The sequence below is a fragment of the Bos grunniens genome, chromosome 6, assembly GCF_055505025.1.
Source record: "Bos grunniens cultivar Pamir isolate PY7600 chromosome 6, Bosgru_T2T1.0, whole genome shotgun sequence".
Taxonomy (NCBI): Eukaryota; Metazoa; Chordata; class Mammalia; order Artiodactyla; family Bovidae; genus Bos; species Bos grunniens.
The window spans coordinates 49913150-49940186 of NC_141170.1; the positions used below are offsets into that span (position 1 = coordinate 49913150).

General features: G+C 47.7%; 2 protein-coding genes across 3 annotated transcripts in view; one reads left to right on the top strand and one right to left on the bottom strand.

Annotated features, from left to right (window-relative positions):
• SCFD2 (sec1 family domain containing 2) overlaps positions 1 to 16784 on the top strand; it is a 396134-nt gene extending 379350 nt beyond the window's left edge. The window contains exons 7-8 of one of the 2 annotated variants that reach the window (XR_015165415.1): positions 4346 to 4465; positions 15251 to 16355. Coding sequence is in view for 1 of the 2 variants with exons in the window: in XM_086405773.1 (XP_086261899.1) it covers positions 4346 to 4465; positions 15251 to 15343 (213 nt within the window). In the remaining variant the exon portion in view is untranslated. Of the gene's footprint in view, positions 1 to 4345; positions 4466 to 15250 lie in introns of both variants that reach the window. The other variant, XM_086405773.1, reaches the window with a different exon arrangement.
• Positions 16785 to 20846: 4062 nt separating this feature from the next.
• RASL11B (RAS like family 11 member B) lies at positions 20847 to 25325 on the bottom strand. The gene is made up of 4 exons (XM_086405777.1): positions 24985 to 25325; positions 24323 to 24379; positions 23089 to 23165; positions 20847 to 22299 (listed from the first exon to the last, which is right to left on the bottom strand). Exons 1-4 carry the CDS (start codon positions 25124 to 25126, stop codon positions 21829 to 21831), a joined length of 747 nt encoding a protein of 248 aa, XP_086261903.1. The 5' UTR covers positions 25127 to 25325; the 3' UTR covers positions 20847 to 21828.
• Between the last annotated feature and the right edge of the window lie 1712 nt (positions 25326 to 27037).

The window sequence follows — 27037 nt, forward strand, 5'->3', positions numbered from 1 at the left end:
GGGTTTTTTCCAATGAGTCAGTTTTTCACATCAGGTGGTGAAAGTATTGGAGCTTCAGCTTCAGCATCCTTCCAATGAATAGTTAGGACTGATTTCCTTTAGGATGGACTGGTTGGATCTCCTTGCAGTCCAGGGGACTCTCAAGAGTCTTCTCCAACACCACAGTTCAAAAGCATCAATTCTTTAGTGCTCAGCTTTCTCACATCCATACATGACTACTGGAAAAACCATAGCTTTGACTACATTGACCTTTGTTGACAAAGTAATGTCTCTGCTTTTTAATATGCTGTCTAGGTTGGTCATAACTTTTCTTCCAAGGAGTAAGCGTCTTTTAATTTTATGGCTGCAGTCACTATCTGCAGTGACATTGGAGCTCAAAAATAGTCTATCACTGTTTCCACTGTTTCCCCATCTATTTCCCATGAAGTGATGGGACCAGATGCCATGATCTTCGTTTTCTGAATGTTGTGTTTTAAGCGAACTTTTTCACTCTCCTCTTTCACTTTCATCAAGAGGCTTTTTAGTTCCTCTTCACTTTCTGCCATAAGGGTGGTGTCATCTGCATATCTGAGATTATTGATATTTCTCCTGGCAATCTTGATTCCAGCTTGTGCTTCATCCAGCCCAGGGTTTCTCCTGATGTACTCTGCATATAAGTTAAATAAGCAGGGTGACAATATACAGCCTTGACATATTCCTTTCCCAATTTGGAACCAATCTGTTGTTCCATGTCCAGTTCTAACTGTTGCTGTCCTGACCTGCATACAGATTTCTCAAGAGGCAAGTCAAGTGATCTGGTATTCCCATCTCTTGAAGAATTTTCCACAGTTTGTTGTGATCCACCCAGTCAAAGGCTTTAGCATATTAATAAAGCAGAAATAGATGTTTTTGTGGAACTCTGTTGCCTTTTTGATGATCCAACGGATGTTGGCAATTTGATCTCTGGTTCTTTTGCCTTTTCTAAATCCAGCTTGAATATCTGGAAGTTCACGGTTCACGTATTGCTGAAGCCTGGCTTGGAGAATTTTGAGCATTACTTTACTAGCGTGTGAGATGAGTGCAATTGTGCAGTAGTTTGAGCATTCTTTGGCATTGCCTTTTTTGGGATTGGAATAAAAACTGACCTTTTCCAGTCCTGTGGCCACTGCTGAGTTTTCCAAATTTGCTGGTCTATTGAATGCAGCACTTTCATAACATCATCTTTCAGGATTTGAAATAGCTCAACTGGAATTCCATCACCTCCACTAGCTTTGTTCATAGTGATGCTTCCTAAGGCCCATTTGACTTCACATTCCAGGATGTCTGGCTCTAGGAGAGTGATCACACCATCGTGATTATCTGGGTCATGAAGATCTTTTCTGTATAGTTCTCCTGTGTATTCTTGCCATCTCTTCTTAATATCTTCTGCTTCTGTTAGGACCATACTATTTCTGTCCTTTATTGTGCCCGTCTTTGCATGAAATTGTCCCTTGGTATCTCTAATTTTCTTGAAGAGATCTCTAGTCTTTCCCATTCTGTTGTTTCCCTCTATTTCTTTGCACTGATCACTGAGGAAGGCTTTCCTTGCTATTCTTTGGAACTCTGCATTCAGATGCTTATATCTTTCCTTTTCTCCTCTGCTTTTCACGTCTCTTCTTTTCACAGCTATTTGTAAGGCCTCCTCAGACGGTCATTTTGGTTCTTTGCATTTCTTTTTCTTAGGGATGGTCTTGATCCCTGTCTCCTGTACAATGTCACAAACCTCCATCCATAGTTCTTCAGGCACTCTGTCTATCAGATCTAGTCCCTTAAATCTATCTCTCACTTCCACTGTATAATCATATGGGATTTGATTTAGGTCATACCTGAATGGTCTAGTGGTTTTCCCTACTTTCTTCAATTTAAGTCTGAATTTGGCAATAAGGAGTTCATGATCTGAGCCACAGTCAGCTCCTGCTGTGTTTTTGCTGACTGTATAGAGCTTCTCCATCTTTGGCTGCAAAGAATATAATCAATCTGATTTCAGTGTTGTCTACCTGGTGATGTTCATGTATAGAGTCTTCTCTTGTGTTGTTGGAAAAGGGTATTTGCTATGACCAGTGCATTCTCTTGGCAAAACTCTATTAGCCTCTGCCCTGCTTCATTCTGTACTCCAAGGCCAAATTTGCCTGTTACTCCAGGTGTTTCTTGACTTCCTACTTTTGCATTCCAGTCCCCTATGATGAAAAGAGTATCTTTTTAGGGTGTTAGTCCTAGAAAGTCTTATAGGTTTTCATAGAACTGTTCAACTTCAGCTTCTTCAGCATTACTGGTCAGGGCATAGCCTTGGATTACTGTGATGGTGAATGGTTTGCCTTGGAAATGAACAGAGAACATTCTGTTGTTTTTAAGATTGCATCCAAGTACTACATTTCAGACTCTTGTGTTGACTATGATGGCTACTCTATTTCTTCTAAGGGATTCTTGCCCACAGTAGTAGGTATAATAGTCATCTGAGTTAAATTCACCCATTCCAGTCCATTTTAGGTCACTGATTCCTAGCACAGGGTCAAAGATAAAGCCCAAGGAGTATCGACAATTGAGCAGACCAAGAAAAGGAACCTATGAAGAAATGTGAGAAGAAGCCATGGGAAAGGTAGAAGGAAGACCCCAGAGAGAGTGCTATTGTGGTAGCCAAGAAGGATGTCATCAGCTGGGACACATGCCACAGAAATGTCCAGATAATGAAGACAAATGTCTGTCGACCCCTATCTGTGACAGCCGTTGGTGACTATAGTGAGAGCTATTACAGGGGACAGCAGGACAGAAGCAGCACAGCTGTGCATGTGTGGTACCTGGGCTGGAGGACAGCCGTCAACAAATGCAGTCAAGGGAAGGAACCTCAGGGCAGAAAGCTGGGGGGTGGGGCGGGGAGTCTAGAGCCTGTTTCTGAAGATCCAAGAGTTCTGTAACTTTGTCCGGTATTCACCACTGCCCATTTGGAAGAAGTTTAGACCCACTTTTCCTTCTTTCTTCCTGCCTTTTGTTTTTCCCTTCCCTCCCCCGATTTCTCCCCATCCTTCCCTCCCTCCCTCTTCACTCTGAGTTTCCTCTCCAGAAGCCAAGGAATGACTTATGTAACTGGAAGCACTTAATGTATTACCTTCCTAAGTGTTTTAAAATAAGATACTGAAAAGTTATATTTAGGCAAGGGAGTCAGAAGAACCAAGATGAAAAAAGAGTTGAAGCCAGGGTAAGAGAAGGGCTGGCTCTCTTCCTCTCAACCTGCTGCCCACCCTGCCACCCATGGGGACCATCCTTTGGCCCAAAGATGGCTTGTGTGTTAGTGAGTGTGGTGAGTGCAGACACTTCCCTACTTTGTCTACCCTCTTCTGGCTGGAGACCAGCCTGCTTCTCCCACCTCTGGCTTCACTGGTCATGCAGGCAGCTGGCAGCATCCTTCCTATAATGACTCCATGCGGCTGTCCTGCTCACTTTCCCCAGCTGGTGACCTCTTGCCTGCAGAACTTGGCTCATACCACTTGTACCCACTCCTCCCCAAACCATCCTGAACTTGCAGATAGGACTCGAACACACTGTCTTCAGGAACCCCCTCTTGTCCCCTTCGGTTAGTCACCAGGTCTACATGTTGGCACTGTGCATTTCCTGAGATGGTACTGAGGGATGCTCTCATCTTAGTTGTTTATACTGTGCCTCGCTGGTGAGACCTTGAGGCCCCGGCAGGGATTCTCCACGACATTCAGTGCAGCATCGCAGGCAGGTGCAATCCTCAGCTGAGGTTGGTTTGCAGAAGGTAAGGGCATGAAGTCTGCCCCCAAAGGTGGGCACGGGGCTCTTGCATCTTTGTCCATCCTTCACCTCCTCCTCCCTAGGGATGTGACCATCTTTCAATGCCACAGGCATTTATTGAGCACCTACTCTGAAACAGCACCAAGTACTCTGGGACTTCAACAGTGAACCAGGCAGACAAGATCGCTGCCTCCTCAGTTTGTGTTCCATTAACGGAGACAGCCATCAAAGAAACATGTGTAAGGAGAGACGATGACTCCAGGCTGTGGCTATCGCTTGGAAGGAACTGCACAGGCTCTGTAAGGCAGGAGCACATTTGTGTTGAGACCTGTAGACTAAAAAGGAAGGGAAAGTTGCCCTCAGTCTTCTCTGTTATTTAATAGCTCCTGCTCCTTTAACTTCTCTTTCGATAAAATATTTATGTAAAGGGCTGTAGGAAGGCGACATGCCGGGCATGCTCCTGGTCAATGGGCTCGCACCCCCTAACACATTGTACCCCTAACGAATTATAATCTCTCGAGTGGCTGTTCACCGCACCTGAAGACGCCTCTAACGCTAGGCGCATTTTGTGTTGCAGGTAAGCCGACCTCATCCCAGCGACCACCCTCTCCTCATCCTCTTCGTGGTGGGCGGAGTCACAGTCTCTGAAGCCAAAATGATCAAAGACCTAGTGCTGTCCCTGAAGCCGGGAACACAGGTACTGAGTCCTCGGTGACACTTGGTGACATGATCTGAATGGGAAGCCTGGACAGGGGGAAGGGTGGGCCTCCGTTAGGCTTCCCAGCCGTCTGCGTCACCATCCTGCAGCCTCCTCTCCCCTGCTCCTTCTACCTGTCCCAGGCCTGAGACCTCTCCTACCCTGGGCTGCAGTGCTGTTCCCCCGATTCCTAAAAGGCATGTCTTCTCTGATGTCCAAGCAGTGCTGAATTACTCTAGCGGTTTCATCTCTTACCAGGCTCTTGATAATTGAGGGTGGCTCCCAGGGACCCTCTCCACCCCGTGGAGAGGACAGAAAGGCACCTCATCTGGACAGTGACAAGTGCAGTGTCTTTCTTCTCCTGCCTCCTGCCAGGCTCCGTCTCCCTCCCCACAAAATGCCCTTGGTGGTTAAGGCACAGCCCTCCTCCATCTGCCTTTTACTAGCCAGGTGATCCAAGTGAGAAAAGCCTTCAGTTTTCTCATTGAAGCGACAGGGTGGGGTGACTGTGAATCTTAACTGAGAGATGGGAGAGAATGTGCTTCTTAGTGCAGTGCCCAGCACACAGCCCTCGATACAGGTGGCCAAGGTTATTATCAAAAACCACTTCTGAGCAGTTGCCACCCTACCCTGCAGCAGGAGCTCAGGGAGAGGGACTTGAGGAACAGGCAAGGACTTCCCTGTCTCTGGAAGCTCTCAGCTGGCTGGGGCAGCAGAGCCTGTAACTCAGTAAGACTAAAAAATCCTTGCCTTAGTAGGTTCCCAAAGCAGCCTGAAACAGGAGGCTGCAAGCAGACTTTACATGGGAGGGGATCCCAAGAAGCAGAAGGGAGAGAACTGGGAGAGAGACAGTGGAGGGAGAAAAGCCAGTATAGAGTGCGTGGCTGGGCTGCTTGCTGCTGTGGGTACCCCAGGCTCTGTCCTCCCGGGGCCAAGGACTGTCCTCCAAACTGTCCTGCTAGGGGATGGAGTGCCTGGGACTTCACCCTGAGGTTGAGGCTTGTCTCCTGGGGCCTGTCTTCAGCTTTGTGCTGGGTCTGTATGCTGCCAGCAGCCTTCTGTGACTTGGAGACAGCAGAACAGAGATGCCAGTGCAGTGCTTCGGGTAGGATGCCGGCTCAGAAGAGAACTGTCCACCATAACCGCACAGAATCCTGGTGGTATTCCAACCATGCCTGGCTGCCCGCCCCCCTCCCTGGGGGAGAGGTACAGATGTCTCCTACTTCCACCCACTCAGCCAGCCAAGGAGCTCCTATCCCCGCTGGCATCCCAGACAGCTCACTGATGGATCCCCATTGCTGACCTAGCCTCCTGAAGCAAACGTGCTTTCCTTGAGGACAAAGACTGGGCCTTCCCAGGCCTGTGCACAGGACAGGAGCTCTGTCACCTTGAGGTCTGGTGGTGTGATGTTGTTGAGATGGCCAGCCCACCTGGTGGTGTAGAAAAGGCCAGATCTCTGTGGGTCTCCAAACACCCAACTTAGGAAAGGGACCCAGGTGTGCAGGGAGCCATGGCATGTTTTTGAGCAAAGGAGTGACCCGTCATTGGCTATGGCCACTTCTGCTGTTACTAACACCTGTCTTGGTCGTAGCTGGTGGGATTTCTGATAAAGTGGTAAATTCAGCCTCACCTCACACCTACTCCATCAGCAGTGTTCAGGGTCTGTTTAGTGAGCAGTTGCCTTTTTGAGCAAGACATTCTTTTTTTATCAGCAAGCATGCTTCTCACTGCCCCTAACATGGTGAACCGAATTCTTAGCTGCTGCATTGTTAACTGGCTGACAGACATGTTAATCTCCCCTCTAAAAGGATGAAATGCACACTTTTTCAAAGCCATGTGACCTGAGTTTGACAACAGAGACCCAGAATCTGCAGTGGCTCAGTGGCTGGGCTGCAACTGACCGACCTTGTGCTCAGTCATCTGCAGAGAGAGCGGCTCAAAGAATTGGGGGCTTAAGGGGCAGGCGTGCCTGCTGCTTGTCCTTTGTGCAGAAAGCTCCCCCTGAAGAGTTAACAGGGCCTAAGAAGATTCCAGAGAGGAGTTATTTACCAGCATGGCCTTCATTCCAAGTCCTGAAAGGAGGTGGATTACCTGCCTGTTTGCTGGAGCGACACCTGCGGAGGCGGGTCTCCCAGTATTAGACCTCCACAGACCGGCAGCTAAGTCAGCCCAGATCTGAGATGTAACCAGCTCCGGCTTCAGAGGTGCATTCAGAGGGATGAGGGCTGGATGCTCTGGCTGTACACGGAAAGGCCTGCTAATCTGTCGCCCTCTTAGGTCTCTGCTGGGGCGCACATGGGAACAACTGAAGGGGGGCAGGTCTGGCAACCAAGAGAGTGACTCTAACCTGACCGATGATTTAAACATACGTATCTAATACTGCTGTCTAATACATATCTAATCCAGCCTACATGTAAAGGTCCCTAGGGATGAGGATTTACCCCCTTGCCCATAGCCTACCCGAGTCCTGGAGGCCTTGGCCCTTAGGACTGTTTGCTCTGCCGAGTCTACCTCCACTCCCTCTGAGGTCTCACTCAGCAGTTTCTGCCTGTAGCTCCTGGGCCCCACAGAATCTCCAAACAGATCAGGCTCACCCCTCCTCCACAGGTCCTCTTCCAGGCTGCTCTTCTCCAAACTGAGTGTCTTCAGTCCCTCCAGCCACCTCACTGCAGCCCGTGCTGTGAACCTGGGTATCCCAGTTCCCAGACGGCTCTCCTGGGACCCTGGTCTCTCTTTTCAGGCTCACTTACACCTGAGCTCCTCCCTTGCCAGGGACTGAGCAGTGCAGAGGCGCTGAGGCCACCTCCTCCTCCCACCACGGCCCCTACCTGCCTCTGGGCCTTCTTTTCCTACCCGCTTCTGCTGGTCTCTCTTCCCTAGACTCAGGACTTTGCACTTATTTTAATTCCAGCACCTCAGAAAGGATCTGGCACTGGGTGTCATGATTACTCATTGAACATTGAACACTAGAGGGCTTCCCAGGTGTCTCAGTCGGTGAAGAAGCCCCTGGAGAATGAAATGGTATCCAGTAGTCTTGCTTGGCAAATCCCATGGACAGAGGGGCCTGGGGGACTACAGTTCATGGGGTTGCTAGAATTGGACGTGACTTAGTGGCTAAACCATCACCACTGAACACTAGAAATTCTACTTGCATTATTGAAGTACTGTAAGATAAAAGCAGTTTTTCTGGAGACTACACCAGCCTGTTATTGATTCTGAGATTATGAACAACTAAGACCACCCTGTCTTTTGCATCAGTTGCTGTAATTCATATCTATTCCATACCACATAGATGCTTTTTGGACCCAGGAATAGGAACTTAACAGCCTCTTAATTGGATTAGTTGATTATTCAGTAAACATTTATTGAGCATCTCCTCTGTGCCAAGCACTGTTCTTTGTGCTGAGGATAGATCAGTGACCAAGCCAGACGTGTACCTTCTTTCCTGGAACTTACACTCTAATAGTGAGTGACTGACATCAAACACAGAAGCTCCAGCCAGACGTGAGTGTTCTAGAACAGAGGCAGGTGCTCTGATGGGAATACCTGCAGGAAAGGGGTGGAGGCGGGAGGGTCCTTCAGATGGCATCGGCTTCTCCTGAAGGAGAGGGTTGATGAGCTGAGATGTGCAAGGCATTCAGGGATCCACTCATCAAAGGAAACTGCCAATAGAAGCCACGTAAGGCCCACACTTCTTGGAGAGAAAAAAGCTTCGTCTAAATTATTTCATCTGATTGATGACTGTCATTTATAACTTTATTGCTACTTCTGTCTTGGGTATTCCTTTGGAAAAGGTGTATGGATTCATTACATATTCTAATGTGTTGTCTATAGATTATAAGATAAAGTCAAGCATGTACCTGCTGATACTTTTTAAGTTGACCTGTCTTTATACTTAGAGTGTGTTGTGTGTTAGTTGCTCAGTCGTGCCCGACTCTTTGCGACCCCATTGACTGCAGCCCACCAGGCTCCTCTGTCCATGAGATTTTCCAGGCAAGGATACTGGAGTGGGTTGCCATTTCCTTCTCCAGGGGATCTTCCCAGCCCAGGGATCAAACCCATGTCTCCTGCACTGCAGGCAGGTTCTTTATCGACTGAGCTAGAAATGTCTCTTAATAGTAGGCTTCCCTGGTGGCTCAAATGGTAAAGACTCTCCTGCAATGTAAGATCCCTGGGTTGGAAGATCCCCTGGAGAAGGAAATGGCAACCCACTCCAGTAATCTTGCCTGGAGAATTCCATGGACAGAGGAGCCTGGCAGGCTATAGTCCATGGGGTTGCAAAGAGTCAGGCATGACTGAGCAACTGTCACTCACTCAAGGCACATCCAGAAATAAATTCCCTTCTACAGAGGGTGATAAGGATCTCATGAAACAGTGGCATTCAGAAACCACGTTAGCACCTGCTAGTCCCAGAGGATGGCTGTCCTGCACTACAGTGGGTGTGTTTTCTCTGCTCTCCTCCCCTGGTTGTTGCTAAACGTGCTGATGAGAGAAAGTGGGCAGCTAGAGAAAGCCCTCTTCCCTGACTACAAAAAAAGGGATCAAACAGGCAGCCTCTCAGCCCCACCCCAAACAGCCGCAGCCACAAGCAGCTGACTTTGCAGGCTTGCCCTGGCTCTGGAACGCGTGTGCCCAGCACTGGCCTCTTCTCACTGCAGACAGCTCTGCAGGCTGAACCCTGGAGCTGGGAGGTGGCCAAGATGCCAGCCGAAGTCTGGGATTGTGGGAGGAAAATAACAGGGAGGGACCCTCCCAGAAAGTACAGGGAAAGGCCAGCTCAGGAAACAAAGAGAGACAAAGTGGGCCTGACCTGCCGCCACGGCTCTTCACGGTACACGTTGCGCAACCACGCTTTCATGTGCGTCTGCATTTCTGGAACCAAATGTTCAGTGAGACTGTAATAGAAAAAAAAAAAAGTAGACCCAGAAATATGCTCGTACGCTTACAATTTTGTGCCACTGTAGACGTTCGAGGATAACTAAATCCTAACTCTAAACCCTGGCTCCAGGTTATTCTAAAATTTAATGCAAGCCCTCAAGGAGAGAAGTCAGGCAACTTCTTTTTTTTTCCTTCTGGTCTGCATTTAATTTGTTTTGAAGTTTCCTACTCTAAGGAAAATGTCAGTGAGATTTACAATTTTTCTTCTTTACCTTATAATTTGAAATATTAGACAGCATCACACATGTTCATATTATTCTTATTAATATTGCCCTTTATTCCTATGTACTTTGTGTATCTTTGATATTTGATACAATCCTCTTAGCAATGCTGAAGTCATTTGCAATAGAAGTTTCTTGTTGTTTTCCCTCAAGTAACTTCCTTTTAAACAACCATCGGAAGGGACAAAAATGGAGACATCTGAAATCTCAGGGCATTCTTTAGAAGAGCCTAAACACAACACACTCACCCCACCAGCAACACAAAGGCAATGAGTTTTCCAGAAAGCTTGATCATGTCTGTTTCAATCCACTATCCCAGTGGTTTAACAAGACACACCTTTTATGTTTAACACATGTGGCACCTATACAAATGAGGGCAAATAGTGCCTTGAATATGATATGTGCTCAAGAGCCAGTTCATCAGCTGGATGAATATGCATGTTGGTGCCTGTGCATGTGAGTTGCTTGTACTGGAAAGCATCTCCCAAGTTTAAAAGAAAAATAGAGAAAAAAACATTTTTGTCCCCTGCTCCTTTCAATTCACAGTGTTGGAAATCAAGGGATATGAGTCTAAATCCTGGGCTGCCCTGCTTCCTCTCTTTCAGCAGAAATAGAACAGGAAGATGCTGGCACCTCCAAATTATAGCAATGGCCCAAAAAAGCGAAAAGTGGAGAGAAAGCAGGTGGACTGGGCCACTCCTGCAGGAACTAGGGCAGACTGAGCACAGAGACAAGCGGTTCTTTCGGCTGGAGGAGAACCTGCATGGAGCCCCAAAGGCTGCTTTTTAGGGGCTTGGTTCCCAGGTGCCCTTGGGCCCTCTGGCCCTGCCTCACAGATGGAGATTTTCATCCTTGCCCTCGGCTGCTTGAGAAAAAGCCAGTCCTCTGAAAGGAAGTCTCTAGTGCTTGATTTGCCTCATATCGCACGTTTGATGACTATGTTTATAAAATTTAAATTTCATATCCAGCAGGCTGATATAGGATTGCTTTAAGCATTTTCTTTTTCATTTTAGAGTGTCCTCCCGCTCCCCGCCCCCCCCCCCCATTTAGCTAAGATTTTTATAATTTTAAGGACTGTTTTAGTCAAATAATGCAAAAATACCTTCACTTGAATAGGCTAGAAAACTGAAAATGAACAAAAGATGCCTGAGATGTGAAAATACTTAAGGACCATCAGCTATTATACTGTAAAGGAAATGTTAGCCATGTGATCCTGCTTGCTCTTCAAAATAGGAATTTTAGACAAATGGGTTTTCAGTTAAACCAATTTGAAACAAATTTACACAGAGCCATTATATTTGAGCTACCAGAGCCTCTTGGTGTGAAAAAGTCACTGCTGAACATGGCTAAACCCACTTCCTCCTTCCTAGTCTTGTTTTTGTTTATTCAATTAATCAATCATTGGCTAACTTATTGTATCAGGGATCTGCGAGGTATCAGGCACTGTGCTAGCAAACAACAAAGAAACTCAAGGAAACAAGGAATACAGTGTAATAGCAACAGCCATGGGAACATCCTCAGTCTTCAGGGAGAGGTGGTCTGGGAAGGCTTCCTGGAGGTGGTGATGCCTGAGCAGATTGTTGAAGGATGACTAAAAGATCTTCAGGCAAAGAGTTGGTAAGAAACACCCCCAAAGTTCCATTTGTGAAACTGCAAATAGTTTAGAGTGTCTAGAATGTGGAACTGGTAATGAGGGGGATGCTGTGGCCAGGGGCTGGGGTGTGGAGTGCTGAGCAGCCATCAGACTCCAAAGTCTTGCGATGCTCTCTAAGAGGATCAGGCTTATAGATTTTTGGTTTGTGGTTACCATAAGTTTTTGATATAGCAATTTATCTACATACAAGACTGGTCTCTTAATTTCAAATGCATGTCCAATAGCCTGCATTTGTACTCTCCTCTTCTCACAGTTGCTGGTTTTGAATTCGTATTTGTGTGGGGTGATTTCCTACCTTTACTGTACATTTGCCTTTACCAGTGAGCTTCCCCACTCATAATTTTCTTATTTCTAGTTGTGGCCTCTCCTTTTCCATCTAGAAAAGTTCCTTTAATATTTGTTGTACAGCTAGTTTGGTGGTGCTGAATGCTCTTAGCTTGTGCTTATCTAGAAAGCTTTTGATTTCCCTATCGGGTCTGAACAAGCCTTTGGGTAAAGTATTCTTGATTGTAGGTTTTTCCCTTTCATCACTTTAAATATACTGTGCCACTCCCTCCAGCCTGCAGAGTTTCTGCTGAAAAATCAGCTGATAACCTTACAGGGATTCTCTTGTATGTTATTTGTTGCTGTTCCCTTGTTGCTTTTAATATTTTTCTCTTTGTCTTTAAGTTTTGCCAGTTTGATTAATATGTGTCTTGGTATGTTCTTCCTTCAGTTCATCCTGTATGGGACTCTCTGTGGTTCTTGGACTTCAGTTACTATTTCCTTTCCCATATTAGGGCAGCTTTTGGCTATGATCTTTTAAGATATTTTCTCAGGCCCTTTCTCTCTCTCTCTCTCCTTCTGGGACCCCTATAATGTGAATGTTGATGCCTTTAATGTTGTCCCAGAGGTCCAGTAGACTGTCCTCAGTTCTCTCATTCTTTGTTTATTCTGCAGCAGTGGGTCAAGCTTAGAAAGGGTGGAGGAAGGCAGTCAGGATTTGCAGCCTGTGAGTAAATGCTATCAGGCTTACACGTGAGGAAGACATCTCTGGCACATCCTCCTCCCCTATATCAGCCCAGTGACTGCTCTGAGCTGAGTAGAGGGAGCGCAGCAGAGGATGGGACTAGTGGAGGTGGTGGTGCTAATGAAGATGAAACCAGCAGGCACCATTTTAAGCCCCTCCAGAGCCTGTCATTGTGCTGAGTATTTTATATCTATGTTCGCATTTGATCCTTATGATAATCATGTGAGGTGGGTGTCATTATTTCCACTTCACAGACGAAGAACTTGAGGCTCAGAGTGATCCAGCAAATTCTCCAGGGTCTGTTGTCTGACAGGTGGCCAACTGAGGCCCCACTCACATTGGACACTCCTAAGGCCTCTGTACCATCTGGCGGGAGTCCTTAGTCTCAACGTCCTTCCCTCCTAATGACACTGACACCTCTCAGTTACTTCACAGACTGCCTTTGTTTTCCATTGTTTCTTTCCTACCCTCCAGAACACACACCCAAGACATCCTCTGGTTCAGCCCTTATGCCAAATACCCACTCGTCTAGTTGTGACAGGGTCCCGGTCCTTAGTGCCAGCTCAGTGCAGGTGGACTGGGCCAACGTCCATCAGCCACGACTGAAAGCCCAGCCCACACCCTGAGAGTGATGGATTCTTTGGGCTTAGTTGTCACTGCCCTGGAAGTCTGCACATCAACCGAGTCTACAGCCTTTCCCTCCCAGCTCCTCTACCGTGTTCATGAGACGTACGAATCCTCAGAGACTCACTCTAGCCATTATACTTGCCCTCACCTGAGCCAGAGAGGAATCTGCAGTCTTGGCTTTGGAACTAAGACCCCAGGGGTTAGCATGGTCTAACCATGGTGGTTAGCCCCATCTAACCCAGGTGGTGGGGTCTGGCAAGCACAGGGCAAGGGAGGGGCCTGTGGCCTAGCTACCTGTCCTCCTGTACTTCACGAGAGTCTACTCTCATGCAAAGGATTCTTGTCTTTATGTGTGGTCTTTTAAAAATATCTGAATAAGGGTCTTTTAACTTGTTATCTGGGGTTCCCTGGTGGCTCAGATGGTAAAGAATCCTCCTGCAATGTGGGAGACCTGGGTTCAGTCCCTGGGTTGGGAAGATCCCCTGGAGGATGGCATGGCTCCGCATTCCAGTATCCTTGCCTGAAGAATCCCCATGGACAGAGGAGCCTGGCGGGCTCTAGTTCAAGGGGTCACAAAGATTCAGACATGGCTGAGCGACTAAGCACAGCACAACCTGTGGTCTACGAATCCTAGTTAGCCACAAACCTCACCTGAAACTATATTCAAAATCTTGTATAGATGAACATACATGTATTTTTCTAGAAAGTTCTTAGCTTTCATAATATTCAAAAGGAGGCCTGGGCTTCCCTGGTGGCTCAATAGGTAAACAATCTGCCTGCAATGCAGGAGACCCAGGTTCAATCCTTTGGTCAAGACGATTCCCTGGAGAAGGCAATGGCTACCCACTCCAGTATTCTTGCCTGAAGAATCACATGGACAGAGGAGCCTGATGGGCTACAGTCCATGGCGTCTCAAGAGTTGGACACGACTTAGTGACTAAACCAACATGACCCAATCACAATAAAACAGCAGCTCAGAATTGCTGAGCACCTTGTATGCATTACAGTCTTCACCTTGGGTAATCCTTGCCATAATTCTACAAGCTTTTATTTTTCTCCTGGGACGGATAAAGTGAGGCCACAAGCGGAATAACCTTCCCCAGTGTACATAGCCAATCAGCCATGGTGCCGGGCTCTGCTAGCATCTGATGAGCCTGCTGGTCTGGGTACCACCATTCTCTACTATCTGTTGGACTTGGTCTCGAAGACCCTGAGGGGTGAGTACAGGCCCTCTCCAGAGCCACGTATTCCAGTGGTATCTATACCATGTGATAAGAGGGTGCTAGTGTTCACTCTCTGCCCTCAAACTCTCTCATCACATGGCTTTCAAGGAAAAACGTGAGCACAGACTGCAGTGTACTTCTTCTGCCAAAAATATGACTTGACTGATATTAACCATATATTTTCAAGGATAATTCTCTTTCAAAATAAAAAGTAATCATTAACCAGTCCAAGTTCGATGCATGAAATGGGGCACTCAAAGCCGGTCACTGGGACCCAGAGAGATGGGATGGGGGAGAGGTGAGAGGGGGTTTCGGGACAGGGGGGACACATGTACACCCATGGCTGATTCATGTGGCAAAAACCACCACAATACTGTAAAGTAATTAGCCTCCAATTAAAATAATTAATTAAAAAAAGATGAGGTCATTAGGGTAAGCTCTAATCCTATACAACTGTGTCCTTATCAAGGGGGAAAGAGAGACCCAGAGACAGACACGCAGAGGGAAGACAGGGTGAAGACATGAGGGAACTTGAGAAGGAAGGTTCGCCCTCGCAACCCGTAGATGGAACCAACCTGCCAACACCTGCATCTGGGACTTCTGACCTCCCGAGCTGTGAGATGATGACTTTCTGTCATGGAAACTGGGTACTAGGAGATAGATACAGTCATCATCATCATCATCACCCACAGCAACATGCTGCTCTTGAGTATGCCTTCTCTCTTTCCCGGAAGGAACAAAGCCTCCCTGGAGGAGAGAGGGACCTCTTTGTGGAGTTCAGATTACCAGATTACAAAGCAAAGGTCTGGTTTAGTACAACTAAGCAGCGAGGTGGTGGCTAGGCTTGGCCCTGCCCAGTGCCCACTGGTTAAAGGCTCAGCAGACGCAGCCCCGCTGTCCTGCAAGCCACCCTTCCCAGCCTGCGTTCCCCTCCTTCCACCTGGGACTCGAGAACCCACTGACATTCCAGCGGCTGCCTTCTGCCTTTTCCTCCACAGTATCCACGCTATGCCTTCCCCTCAAAGAAGGGTGTTGCATTTTATTTCTTGTTATCGAATAAGCTGGGTTGGCTCTCCTAATTGTCTGCAATGTGTTTGCCCCTCCCATTGTTAGGTAATCGTGCTGTCCACACGACTCCTGAAGCCACTTAACATCCCTGAGCTGTTGTTTGCGACTGACCGGCTGCATCCAGACCTTGGCTTCTAAGCATCTCCTAAGAAGATGAGCCCTACCTGAGCTGGAAATCCCAATACTGTTATCTGTTAAAATCCAATGCCTCCCAAACCAATGTCCCTGCTACTAATCATGGTTATGACTGAATGTTGCCCAAAGGATCTTCATAACCACACAGTGAAGTATTGCTGAGATTTTTTTTTAAATCATTTTTCTAAAGGCATCAAACTGCCTTTCAGCTGGCCTAATTCATGATAATGCCCATTTATCCTTACCCCTCTCTCTGTGATCTTTCTGATTCCACCTGCAAGTTCATTCATTCTAAACAAGTGCCTGTCGGTGAGTGTTGGTAGATTACAAACCGTTTGATCTGCAGATGCTCCAGGAGAAGTTAGACATGCTTTAGAATCATGAGTGTCAGGAAAGTTTGGTTTTCAAGATAATGTAGCTGAGGAGGGAACACTGCGAATGGGATCTGAGGCTTTGTTTCTCTCTTGAGCTGAGACATTTCTGAACAGGGGAGGAAAGGAGGGGGGCGGCTAGGGCAGTGCCGATCGTCTGCCTCTGTTGTAAATCTCCTGCCTTTACAAAGAGCTGCATTGTTCCTGTCTGCTTACTGGGCAGGGCTGCCAGCCTGCCTGGAACAGGAGTGGGAGAGAGGTTGATTGGAGCACTGTGACAGCCTAAGAAAGGTTTCCTGTCCTTCCAAAGGAAGGCCCCAGTAAAGATATCTGGTCCAGGAGGTCTAGGTTGGAACCCTACCCCTATGACTTATGATTTCACATTTCTACTGATTACACATTTCTACTTTCTTTTCTGTAAATCTTAGCCTTCCTTCTAGCCATAACAGAAAAACCTAGACCCACAGAGTGGAATTATATAAGAACTCCAGCAGACAGGAACTTCTTGGAACCCATACATTTGTAGGTGTATAGTTGATGGAAATTTCTAGTGTCTCTAAAAGATGTTTACAATAAAGAGGGAAAGCTGAAAACAATGACTAGTGTGAATTAAACAGGTAGAAGAAATAAAATGTAAACCAAAATGTGTCTCTACTTTTAGTTCTCTGCAAAACACTACCATTTTAAGAGAAAACTGTGAAGTTGGAAATCATTTTGAGATGTCATCAAGGCAGGCTTTCTTGACCCCAAGATTCTTTATTTTGTCCAAGTATGTTTTCCACCTAACACTGGTTCTTTCATGGTGCTGAAATAGTGGAGGCCCCAGATGCTTCATTCATTCTACTCAGAAGTTTGAATTTGAGTAAGGGAGAAAATGGCAGATAGCCCCAAAGAAATGATCATTAAAGCAAAGATCACTCTTTTTTAAAATGAATAAATAACCTCTTGAATTCCCTGGCGGTCCAGTGGTTAGAACTTAACATTTTTCTGCAGTTCCTTGAGTTCCCTGACCAGGGAACTAAGCATGGCCAATAAATTAATTAATTCATTAATAAAGTAAATAAGTAACCTGTTGTGGGTCTCCAATCTGTATTCATTTGATCACTCATTCATTCCCAACTCCCCAGTGGCACGTGCCAGACAGTCCCCAGCGTTCCAGGCCAGTGGGGAAGGAGGCTCATCCTGGACCCCATGTCTCTCACAGAATGCCCATCTGGTGCTTTTCCTGAAGCTTGGGCCCTGTGAGAGGATCTGCTCAAGGTTAAGTTTTAAACCATATGTCTATATGCAAAGGAAACTTTCAGAAAATACAAACCTCAAACTGCTAACAAGCAGTTCCCTCTGGGAAGGAGTCTATTATAGGAGAACTTCACTCACTCTCAATATATTTGTGTCATTTGAATATTTTCACAGTAGATGTATTGATATATTACTCTTGGGCCTTTAATGTATTTTTACAAGTTGATTTCCTCTTGTATAAAAAGAATATTCCAAAGCTTCTAATCTGAAGTGGTAAACAAAGGACGTTTCTAATTGTAAATGTTACCTATCATCAGTTACTGTGTTCCCCAAAGGCTCACGATACTAAATTAAATATAGCCAAAGGCAGTCTCTGAGTGGTGGGGGAAACATCAAAAGTTTAGTTTATAATCATCTTTTTCCATCTCTGTGGTCACTGGTTGTAGAAACTGAGCTAGGCAGACAATCAGATAGCAGAAGGCTTTGCAGGAAAGGTGAGCTGAAAGAAGATCGTGGTGACCAGAGTTTGCTTTGAATAAAAAGGTCGGAGGCACAGGACAGGGTGCTGCTCTTGAATGAAAAGCAGGAGTAAAATGAAGACTTGGTGTAAATCCTGCAAAGGGCCTTCAGCAGACAAGGAAAAAGCAGGGACTCCAGAAGTAGCACATCTGGCCCTGGGTGGAGGATGGGGTGGGGGGTGCAGGGAACAGCTGTGCTCTTGGCATCTTGTGAAGCAGCAGTGGTTAGAACAGAGCTCCACAGTCTTGTCTGGGTTTGAGTCTCAGCTCGCCACTGCCAGCAGTGTGATCTCCAGACCTCAGCGCCTCCATCTATAAACTCCAGGGAATAATAATGATTGGTCCCCACCTTGTGAGAGGGCTGCTGTAGAAGGATCCCATCCCTAACACAGCTAGCCTGTGGCACTGAGCAAGGTGGGTTTTCACTCCTGGTTTATTTATTGTAACAGATAAAGCTCTGTAATTCCTAGTGGCCTTTTCCAAGCACCATCTGGACTTACCAGCAGAGACTCAGCGGGGCAACCCCACACCACCACCCGACATCGGACTTACCCAAGGTCTCATTCCTAAGGGATTTCACCACAAGCTTGAGCAACAGCTTTATCCTCCACAGGGTATAAAGTGAATGTTGAAATCTCATTTTTCACCAGCATGAGGGGCTCACTGCAAGCAGGCCCACAGCTCTGGAACCTGGGATTCGGGCAGGGTGATGGCTGGGTGCTGACAGGGAGCCCCAGGCTGGGAGCATTCAGCCACCTCAGCCCACGACTCAGTGCCAGGCTGGCTGTAGAGTGTTCGGATGGTTTTGATTTGCAGCAGGGAGGAAACTTGAAAGCCAGACATCTCTACAGACGAGAATCTGGTGCTGAGGCAGACGGGCTGTGGGCCGTGCTGGCCCCTGTTCCAGCTTGGACGTCTTTATTACTGAACTGGGACTGGAGGCTAGTGAGCAGCTGGCTGATGGCAAGAGCAGATGTGGCCTTGGCAGCCAGGCAGGCCTGGGCCAGGGAGGAGCCACAAGCCCAGGGTAGCAGCAAGGGAAGCCTAAGGGAAGCCTGATGAAGAACACGGGGCCAAGACAGGGAGGGCCCGCATCTGCAAGCCAGAGGAACAGAGAAGCGATGGTGGCTTGCAAAGTCGTGAGCTGGCAAAGTCATGAGCTGGCTGCCTGGCGTCTGGGCATCAGGCAGACCTGGGTGGAGTCTTGAATCTGAATCTGCCACTTAGGAGCTGGTTTTTCTGAGCCTCCCTTCTCTGCATCTGTAGAAGGGACTAAAGATGGATTGTGGGGTTGGTGTGGAGAATGAAAGTTATTTCAAATCCCCCTCCAGTGCTGGAGTTTTCAGTCAATAGAAACAATGACTGCCTGTGTGATCCCAGCTTTCATCTGTCCGACTCTCAGTTTTCTCATCTTTAAACTGGAAGTGCTATCATTACCTTCCTTGCAGGATTCTTCAAAAGATTAAAGGAGATGGATTATAGTCTGGCATACTGTACATGCTCAGTAATTCTGATTCCTTTCTTCACTCCCCTGAACACACACACACCTTTCCCTTCTTCTACCCAGGTGGTAGGGAGGCCATCCCCTACCTAGGTAGGAGGGGACCGTCCTCAGTGCCATGTGATTGCAGATACTAAAAACAAACAAGGGATTCAGAGATATAATGAAAGAGAGGAACAAAGGTAATGAAATAGGAAGATAAATTCGTGAGAAGAAAACATGGTGTACTCTAGAACTATAAATAGTCAAGTCAGCCTGAGACAGTGGACAGGAGTGGAACTCAGGTGGTTTCTAGCCAGGGGTCAATTTCTCTCTTCCAGAGTGGCCTCCAGCGAAGCATTATCCCCAGGATGGATGAGAACCCTGAGACTCTTTCAGCTCGAATTTCTGAAAGGAAGTTTAAGAGACCGAGTCCAGTATGGTGGGGAAGTGAGAGGCAATGGAGAAGTGCCAGGAGGTCAGGAAGGACAGCTCACGAGGGAGGAGGAGAGGTCTGCCTGAGCTCTGCAGATTCCTGGAGCAGGTGGAATGGAGAGGCAGCCAGGGACCCCTTATAAACAGAGGATGTCCAGCACTGCTCAGCACCACTGCAAGGTAAAGCCCCGGGGAACACTCATCTTCACTTCCAGAACATGGGTAGAAGACCATTGTGAAGTATATAAAGATGAACCGCTCAATCAGTGGACATTACTAATATAGCCATGTAGGATGAATAAAACCAAACATGAGCAGAATCTAATTGGAGATCCTTGTCACTGCCTTTGAAAGGAGATGTTTTTAGAATCTCCTGTGAGCACCATTCCCTCCCTGCACCCAATACCTTCTCAGAGGTTAGGTTAGGCTTGAAGTGTAGAAAATTGCCCTCTACCTAAGGAAGGTGTAGGGCATAACCAGAAGCCCTGTCAGGAGCAGGCAGGACATTTACCCTGTGAGAAAACAGATTTGAACATCTGGCATTGTGCCATAGTAGACCCTCAACTCTTCATTATGGCTGCTTCCCTCAGTCCCAAGGCCCCATACATGCAGCAGTGAATGAAATGAAATGCTGTGAAGGAGTAAGAACATTGAATATAGTCAGAAGACACTGATTCATGCCCTATCTGTGAACTCAAGGACATCACTCTAAACTCAGAGCCTGTTTCTCTCACCTGTAGAAACAGTGGTATTTCCTCCTCTGCCCTCCCCACAGAGTTATCCTGAGGGTTACATGAGATCAGATATGTGAAAGCACTCTCAGACAAATACAAGGTGTAATTATTTGCCCGTAAAGGTGGTGACTCACCTGGCTTGTATGAAAGCTCTCCCTGGCCTGGATGGAAGCAGATGAGAGTTTTAGCACATCACCTGGGGCAGGTGCCACAAGGGAGGGGTTCCTGAACCACCCGCATCAATGGCTATGAGCTTCTACAACATGAGAAAAACGTGCACTTTTCAAAAGTGGCATACCCAATGAAGGCTCGCCAAATAGGGCAAATAATAAGCAGTGATCTTGTGTAGGAGCATGATCTTCCTTGGCTTAGCCAGGACATCTCTTATCAGCTTAAAATATAGACCCAGACATCTGTCTTAGGTTTCCCTGGAGGATCAGGAAGGAAATGAATAGATATGTTACTCTCAACTGGAGAGCAGCAAACCAGAATTTACAAGCTCAAAGGCCAGGGCCTTTGACAAGTTATCTAACTTGTTTTCAAGTTTGTTTCCTCATCTGTAAAACAGGGATGAGAATAGAATGCACCTTGGTGGTTTGTTGGGAGACTCCAGGGCTCACCCCAGGAAGGCAGAATGCCCACTCGACGTGCCAGAGAAACACCAGGTGCTGAGACATACAGTTTGAACGACAAAAGACGAACATTTTGATCAAGACCAAGTCAGATGTCTGCCCTTTTAAAATGAGCTTTATTGTACATAAAATAAATTACAGTTTAAGCCAAAGCATGAGTGGCTTTTTAAAGTGCATCTGTGTAGGGGATTCGGCAGTCGCCCCTGCATCTGTTCACTTGCTGTAAAATAGCGTTTCCACAGTTAAGCCACAACTCGGCCAGGTCTGGAAACAACCCAGCGTCATTGCTGTGTTTACACAAATCACACCAAAATCAGTTGGACACATTTTGTTTTTCTGTACCTGATGCAATGATCTGAAAAAAAAAAAAAACTTATACAGCCTCACAATTATTCAAAAGTTTGGGGCTAAAGAGTTTGTGCTCTCAACCAGCCAACACGTTCCCAACTCAGCATCCTCATACTGTGTCTGAGCCCAGAAGTTTACACACATCTGCATATATAACATTCGGCCCATAAACTCCACTCTTTCTAGTCAGGTGGAGGTAGCATTTTCTTCTTTTTCTTAAAAAAAAAAAAAAAAGAAATTTGAGTATCCTTCAGGTTTGAAAGTCATTCTATAAGGAAGAGTATTCGAGAGACACATACTTGTATAAGAAAAATCAATTCTTTCTCTTGGGGGGAGAAAAAGAAGGAAAAAAAAAAAAAAGAAAAGTCTGTGAATGCTTAATCTGTTCTTTCATTCCCACTGTAAATCACATCAATATACTGGGTGAATCTACAACTGACTGTCATTTACAAGGTAGTTAACAAAATCCCAAGCCATCACCCAATCCCTCCCCACTCCAGAGGGAAAGTCGTGGAGGCTGTTTGGCATCATCAGAGGTGACTCGTTCACACCACATCAGTTCTGTTCCCCTGCTCAGGACAACACTTCCTCTCCTGAAGCGGTTTAACAGGCCCTCCTGGCCTCTCTGCTCCAGCCCTTCCTGGAACCACAAGTAACCGCCAGCATCCAACGTTCCTGCATCACCCCGGACCCCTTCCCGGGAAGACCGAACCCCCTCGAGTACCCCTGCTTCAGACGGAGGTGACAGTCCTGACTTTGGCCGAGAGGGCTTGCTTGAACCTCCTCTTCAGGTCCTGCATGTTGGGGGACTTGGGCCGAGGGATGAGGGAGGTCCGTCGCTTCTCTGGCGTGCCACTGGGCTGCTGTTTGTGACTCACTTCTTTGCACAGCACGTGGAAAGCGTTGTAGACGTCATTGTCATTCTCGCTGACGGACACCTCATAGAAGGAGCAGCCCAGCATGCTAGCCAGCTGCAGTCCAAGCTGAGGGTCCACCTGCTTGATGTGTAGCAGGTCGGCCTTGTTGGCCACGACCACCACGGGCAGCCGGGTGCCCAGGTGCAGCTGCTGCACGTGCTGGTGAAGCTGGCTGGTGAGCTCATAGCTCTTGTAGTCAGTGATGGAGAAGACAATCACCACGGCGTCTGCCCAGCGGATGCACCTGTTTAGCTGCTCAGTGCAGCTCAGGCCATTCTCGTGGACCTGAAAGAGAAGGGGTGACAGCAAGGTGAAGGGCAAGGGCCAGAGAGAGCCCTGGCTCAGCTACAGAGAGAATTCAAAAGAGCCCTGAGCAAGAACACCAGGTTGCAGGCCATCAACAAGTTCTATTCCCCCACACTTTAGCTTTCTCGACAATATGTTGATCCAGCTGCATGGAGCTGGAATAAATAACAGAGCTGCTCACCACACTCAAGTGGAAAATTGACCTGCAGAGAACTCCATGCAGAGAGACTTTGTAGTTGCACAAAATGGGAAATTAACTGGCTAGACAGTAAGTCTGGGGAAGTAAAGATAGGAGCTGGAAGCATTTAAACCTGGATAACTGCCCAGTTCAAGAGGGAAAACACACACACACACACATGCTAGCATGGCTCTTTGTCTATAGAGTAACTTTCCACAGTGTAAGAGTGATTCTGAGGATTTGGAGACGATACCTAGATGTTTGATTTTTAATGCCAAAAACACAAATGTAAAAACTGACCTTTTAAACCCTAGTACGGGCATTCTGCCAAATCCAAGTGTGTTTGGTTTGGTCTTTCCTGCTGAGTAAAATCGTCCTAAAAGATTTCTGCCCCTTTAGCCAAGTCTCCCATCTAGGCTAAGACTGATCAACAGCCAGATACAACTGAAGTGTCAAGCAATATATAAAAGCCTAGACTTGACTCCCCAGGTTTCTTTCCTTCTTCGGCACAAGGTACTTTGAAAACAGGAGAACAACTCTGTGGCCAAGCAGACTCCCTTTAGACTTACTCACATATATCAGACACTCACCTGAATACCTGGAGTGTCTTGAACCTGAATAGCCAGGGTTTCACCTTCTATTTGGACTTGTCTGGTATAGAGATTACCTATAAAGAGGGGAAAAAAAAGATTATGTCCTTCCTTCTTGTACAACTTTAAAACATTGTAGGGAGGAAAAAAAAATCATAGGATAATTTTTACTTAGAAATTATAACCTGAACCAACGCACAAAATAAGCTATAGTCTATTCTATTTAATGGATTTATTTCAGATGTTTTTTTAAAACAACTGCAGTTTCAACCCTGCATAGGCACGTTTATTAAAACTAGGACAAAGCTTGTTACATTTTTGGAAACTTAATTGTCTAATTTTAAACAAAACTTACATTTTTAGAGAATTTCCTTGAAAAAAAATGTTCTTGGTCTATTTTCGTACTTATTGCTCTCTGGCACCAATTTATTTTTTAGCCATTAGATATAAAGGCTTAGTGGGCAGATATTGTTAGTAAATTCACAGCCAACATCATCAACTGGAATAAAATTGTAACATAACATAGCTGACTCTACATCAAAGCAGAAGGCTGCCATGCCTTATCAGGGGATGGTTTATATAGTACATTTGAAGTAATCCCCTGTAGGTACTTCATATGGTCTAAGGAATTAAGCAATTTGCTAACACAGCATAGGTAGAAAGCCCTTAAGCCTCCCCAGTGGATATCCTTAATCACAGGGATTGAAAGGGTGTCCAATCATTTATTCAGGAACTCTCCTCCTAAAATTTTACCATGTAGTTATTTTTCTTTGTTAAGAAAAGAGAACTTTAGGTTTACAACTGTGCTCCTTTGGCCTCTGCTTTAAAAGGTCACCTCTGAAAGGCAGCCAACAGAGAAGGCCAGGGGTGGGGGTAGGCGCTGGCCATCTTTTTTTTTTTTTTTTTTTTTTTATGACTTTTGCAGGAGTGTTTTGAAGGGAGAGGCTCTTGAGTACAAAGGGTGCTTCCAACTGGGGTCCCTATAGTTAAAACATACCAAGGAGAATACTTTCAGGCACTTGATAAAATGATGAATGGGCTTGGAATGGAATGAGGCCAGATGGCAGTTATGGGAAGGGGGGGGCACTCAGGAGGGGGCTAGGAAAGTTGAAAGTGGCAGGATCCCGGTGCTCTGGCCGTCACTCTGAAGGAACCTGCCTGGTAGACACTTAAAAAATGGGAACAGCAGTACTGGTGCAGGCTGACAGCACTTTCTTCAAATACATTTCCTCACCTGCATTTCTTTCATAGTCGCCGATGAATCGTTTGGTGAGGAACCTGACCACGAGAGCTGCAGGTCAGAAAAGAGAAAGGAAAGGGGGTTAGTCTTGGCACAAGAAGTTAGATTGGTCTCCCCACTTCAACCCCCACCCTAAAAAACAACTCTCAGGCAAAGCCAGCCACCAAATGAAATTCCTACCCTGCAGCTCCCTGACCCTACTTCCAGACACAACGGCGAGGGGGCTAGGAGGCATTGTGAATTATGGCTCTGTCCAGCTGGAAGGGTCATTTGGCCCACCCCCATTCTCCGAGCCCGGCCGAGCCACACCTAAGCCTGCCCGCACACAAACGTCTTTCCTAACCTTAAAGAGCTCCAGGAAGGGTTACGTTCACTGACTCCCCTTTCTGTGCCAGATACTGCCAGGGGCTCAAGAACCCAAAACTTCGAATCCCAGTTGTGTCGGTTGTGCAGAGGGCCGTCAAGCCATTTAGGATCAGTTTGTTTCCCTCATCTGATGAAGGAAGGGGGAATGGAAACGAAGCTGGCTAAGGTCCTTCCCCAGGGACCGTGGATAAACCTCTACCCCAAGCCGGGTTTAGTCGAAACTGCCAGCGGGGGCCGCCGAACTCTGGACCGAGAGTTAAGCGGGTTCTCGCCGGAGCGCGAGGACTCACCAGTCTTGCCCACGCCACTGGCGCCCACTACGGCGATCTTGACCAGGCGGCGGCCCGCGGCCCCCAGGCAGCAATCGGCTGCGGCTGCGCTGCCCGGGGCGGGGTACTCGGCGATGGTGCACATGTTCTGAATGAGGCGCATCGCCGCTTCGGCCGGGGCTTCACCGCGGGGGACGGGACCTGCAGGGCAGGAAGAGGATCGCGCTGTGCGACAGCGGCGGGAGGACCAAGCAGAGGACTCCGCGGTTGAAAAGAAGAAAAGAAAAAGAAATGGGGGGAAAAAATGCACCGGAGAGGACGCGGAGGCCAACTAGTGCAGGCTCAAGCTCCGAGCTGGGACTGCAGCCGGGTTGCGCGCGCGCTGTTTTCTCCGCGACCGGCCCCACCCCTTGCTTCCCGCGGCCAATCCCGGGGCGCCCTGCGCGAGGCCCCGCCCACGGCGCCGCTCCGCGCGCGCCGCGCCCCTGGGGTCTCTTGGAGCCAGTGCGGGGCCCCGTGAGGCGTGGGGGAAATGGGACAGGCAGCCTGGGAGGGGGCAACGGGGAGGGGGTTGGAGGCCACCGCGCAGCCAATGGCGGGCGCCGGGGACAACAGCGCCGGGCGCGGGCCTAGGTCCTGCTGCGCCGGCACGGGGCAGATGCTGTGGCTGTGGGGTTGGGAGCGCCTTGATTCCGGGAAGCGGGGCTGGGTCTGGGGTCGGCGGTGGGAGATGTCTGCACCCTGTCTGCCTGCCTACCCACAAGAGCGCCGCCCCGGTCCCTCGTGAGCTCTCACAGGCATCTTCACCCGCCTGGATAACCAGCCCGCCCGCCTACTCCCTGCAGCCTGCGGACCTCTGGGCCCAGCCCCGCCCACCCTCCGGGAACCTGCGCCCAGGAGGCCGGGGCCTTTACGGTGTGAGCACTCGGGGTCTCTCGTCTGGCTGTCCAGCTGCGTGCTTGTCTCCTAAATTTGGGAGACATTGACTCGGGTGCATCCGGGGTGGCATATCCCGAATCACAGATTTGACTACAATGGCAATCTATTAAAAGACCCGGTACCCATTCCCACTTTGACGTTGACTTTGGCGGGGGGGGTGGTGGGGGGGGTGGGGGGGGTGGGGGGGGGGTGGGGGGGGGTGGTGGGGGGGTGGGGGGGGTGGGGGGGGTGGGGGGGGTGGGGGGGGCGGGAAATAAAGCCACCCTTCTTGTTCTACCTCTTGTTGGCCGAGTGACAAGCTCACGTGAACACACATATGGTCGGGTGCGTGTGCAGCACACCCAGAGGCAAATCTAGAAGTAATTATAGAACAAGCTTTCTAGCGCCTCACACATATCACACCTCGTCCAGGAGCTGTGAAAAGGAAAGAAACGGTTGCCCCAGCTGTCTCGGGGACCAGATTGGGAGGCAAAAAGCATCTGAACTTAGTCTCTGGTTATGAGGAATGGCAAAGTCAATTAAGTGATTTGATGCCAGTTTGCACTCATAAAATCCCAAGCTCCAATCCCTCACATCCTCACCAAGGAAAGGCATCTGAATTCCCCATGCAAGCAACGTTCTGTAGCTGGAACTGCTGCACAATGTCACCAGACACTCAGGCTGACCGCTTACCCAACCCCCCATCTCACCCCTTATCCTCACCACCCCCCTAACCTTGCCAGCCCCCAGATCTTCCAGAGGCTTTTATCCCAGAGGTATATGAGAGCAAACACCGTGGCACTGTGTCCACACCCACATTAAAGGATAAAATGTAAAAGTAAAGTAAACCAATTCCCTTATCTACACATCAGGCATCTAGTTCAACTCCCCCTTCCAACCTTGACTTCACTGACCAGGTATGTGACAGAATTTATGATGCTGACCCGTTTCAGACGCTGAGATGAACTCTCTAGCCTGTCACGGTTTAGGTGTTTGCAGGAACTCAAGGACAAAATAGGAGAGTAATCTCAAGTTTCTTGGCAGCAAGTCTGCTAGAAAAGGCAACATAATTAGCAAGACACACAACCTTAGCCATAAACACAAGGAAAGATTGGCTTCTAGGGAGGTCTCAAGAATGACTGAAATTCAGCCATTT

Bases quoted from the DNA above. Each gene is read 5' to 3' on its own strand.
- RASL11B (XM_086405777.1), bottom strand. From the start codon at position 25,126: ATGCGCCTCATTCAGAACATGTGCACCATCGCCGAGTACCCCGCCCCG. The intron at 23,166-24,322 runs GTGAGGAAATGT...CCCTCTTTATAG, and splicing joins CGACTATGAAAGAAATGCAG to GTAATCTCTATACCAGACAA. The intron at 22,300-23,088 runs GTGAGTGTCTGA...CTTCTCTTTCAG, and splicing joins AAGACACTCCAGGTATTCAG to GTCCACGAGAATGGCCTGAG.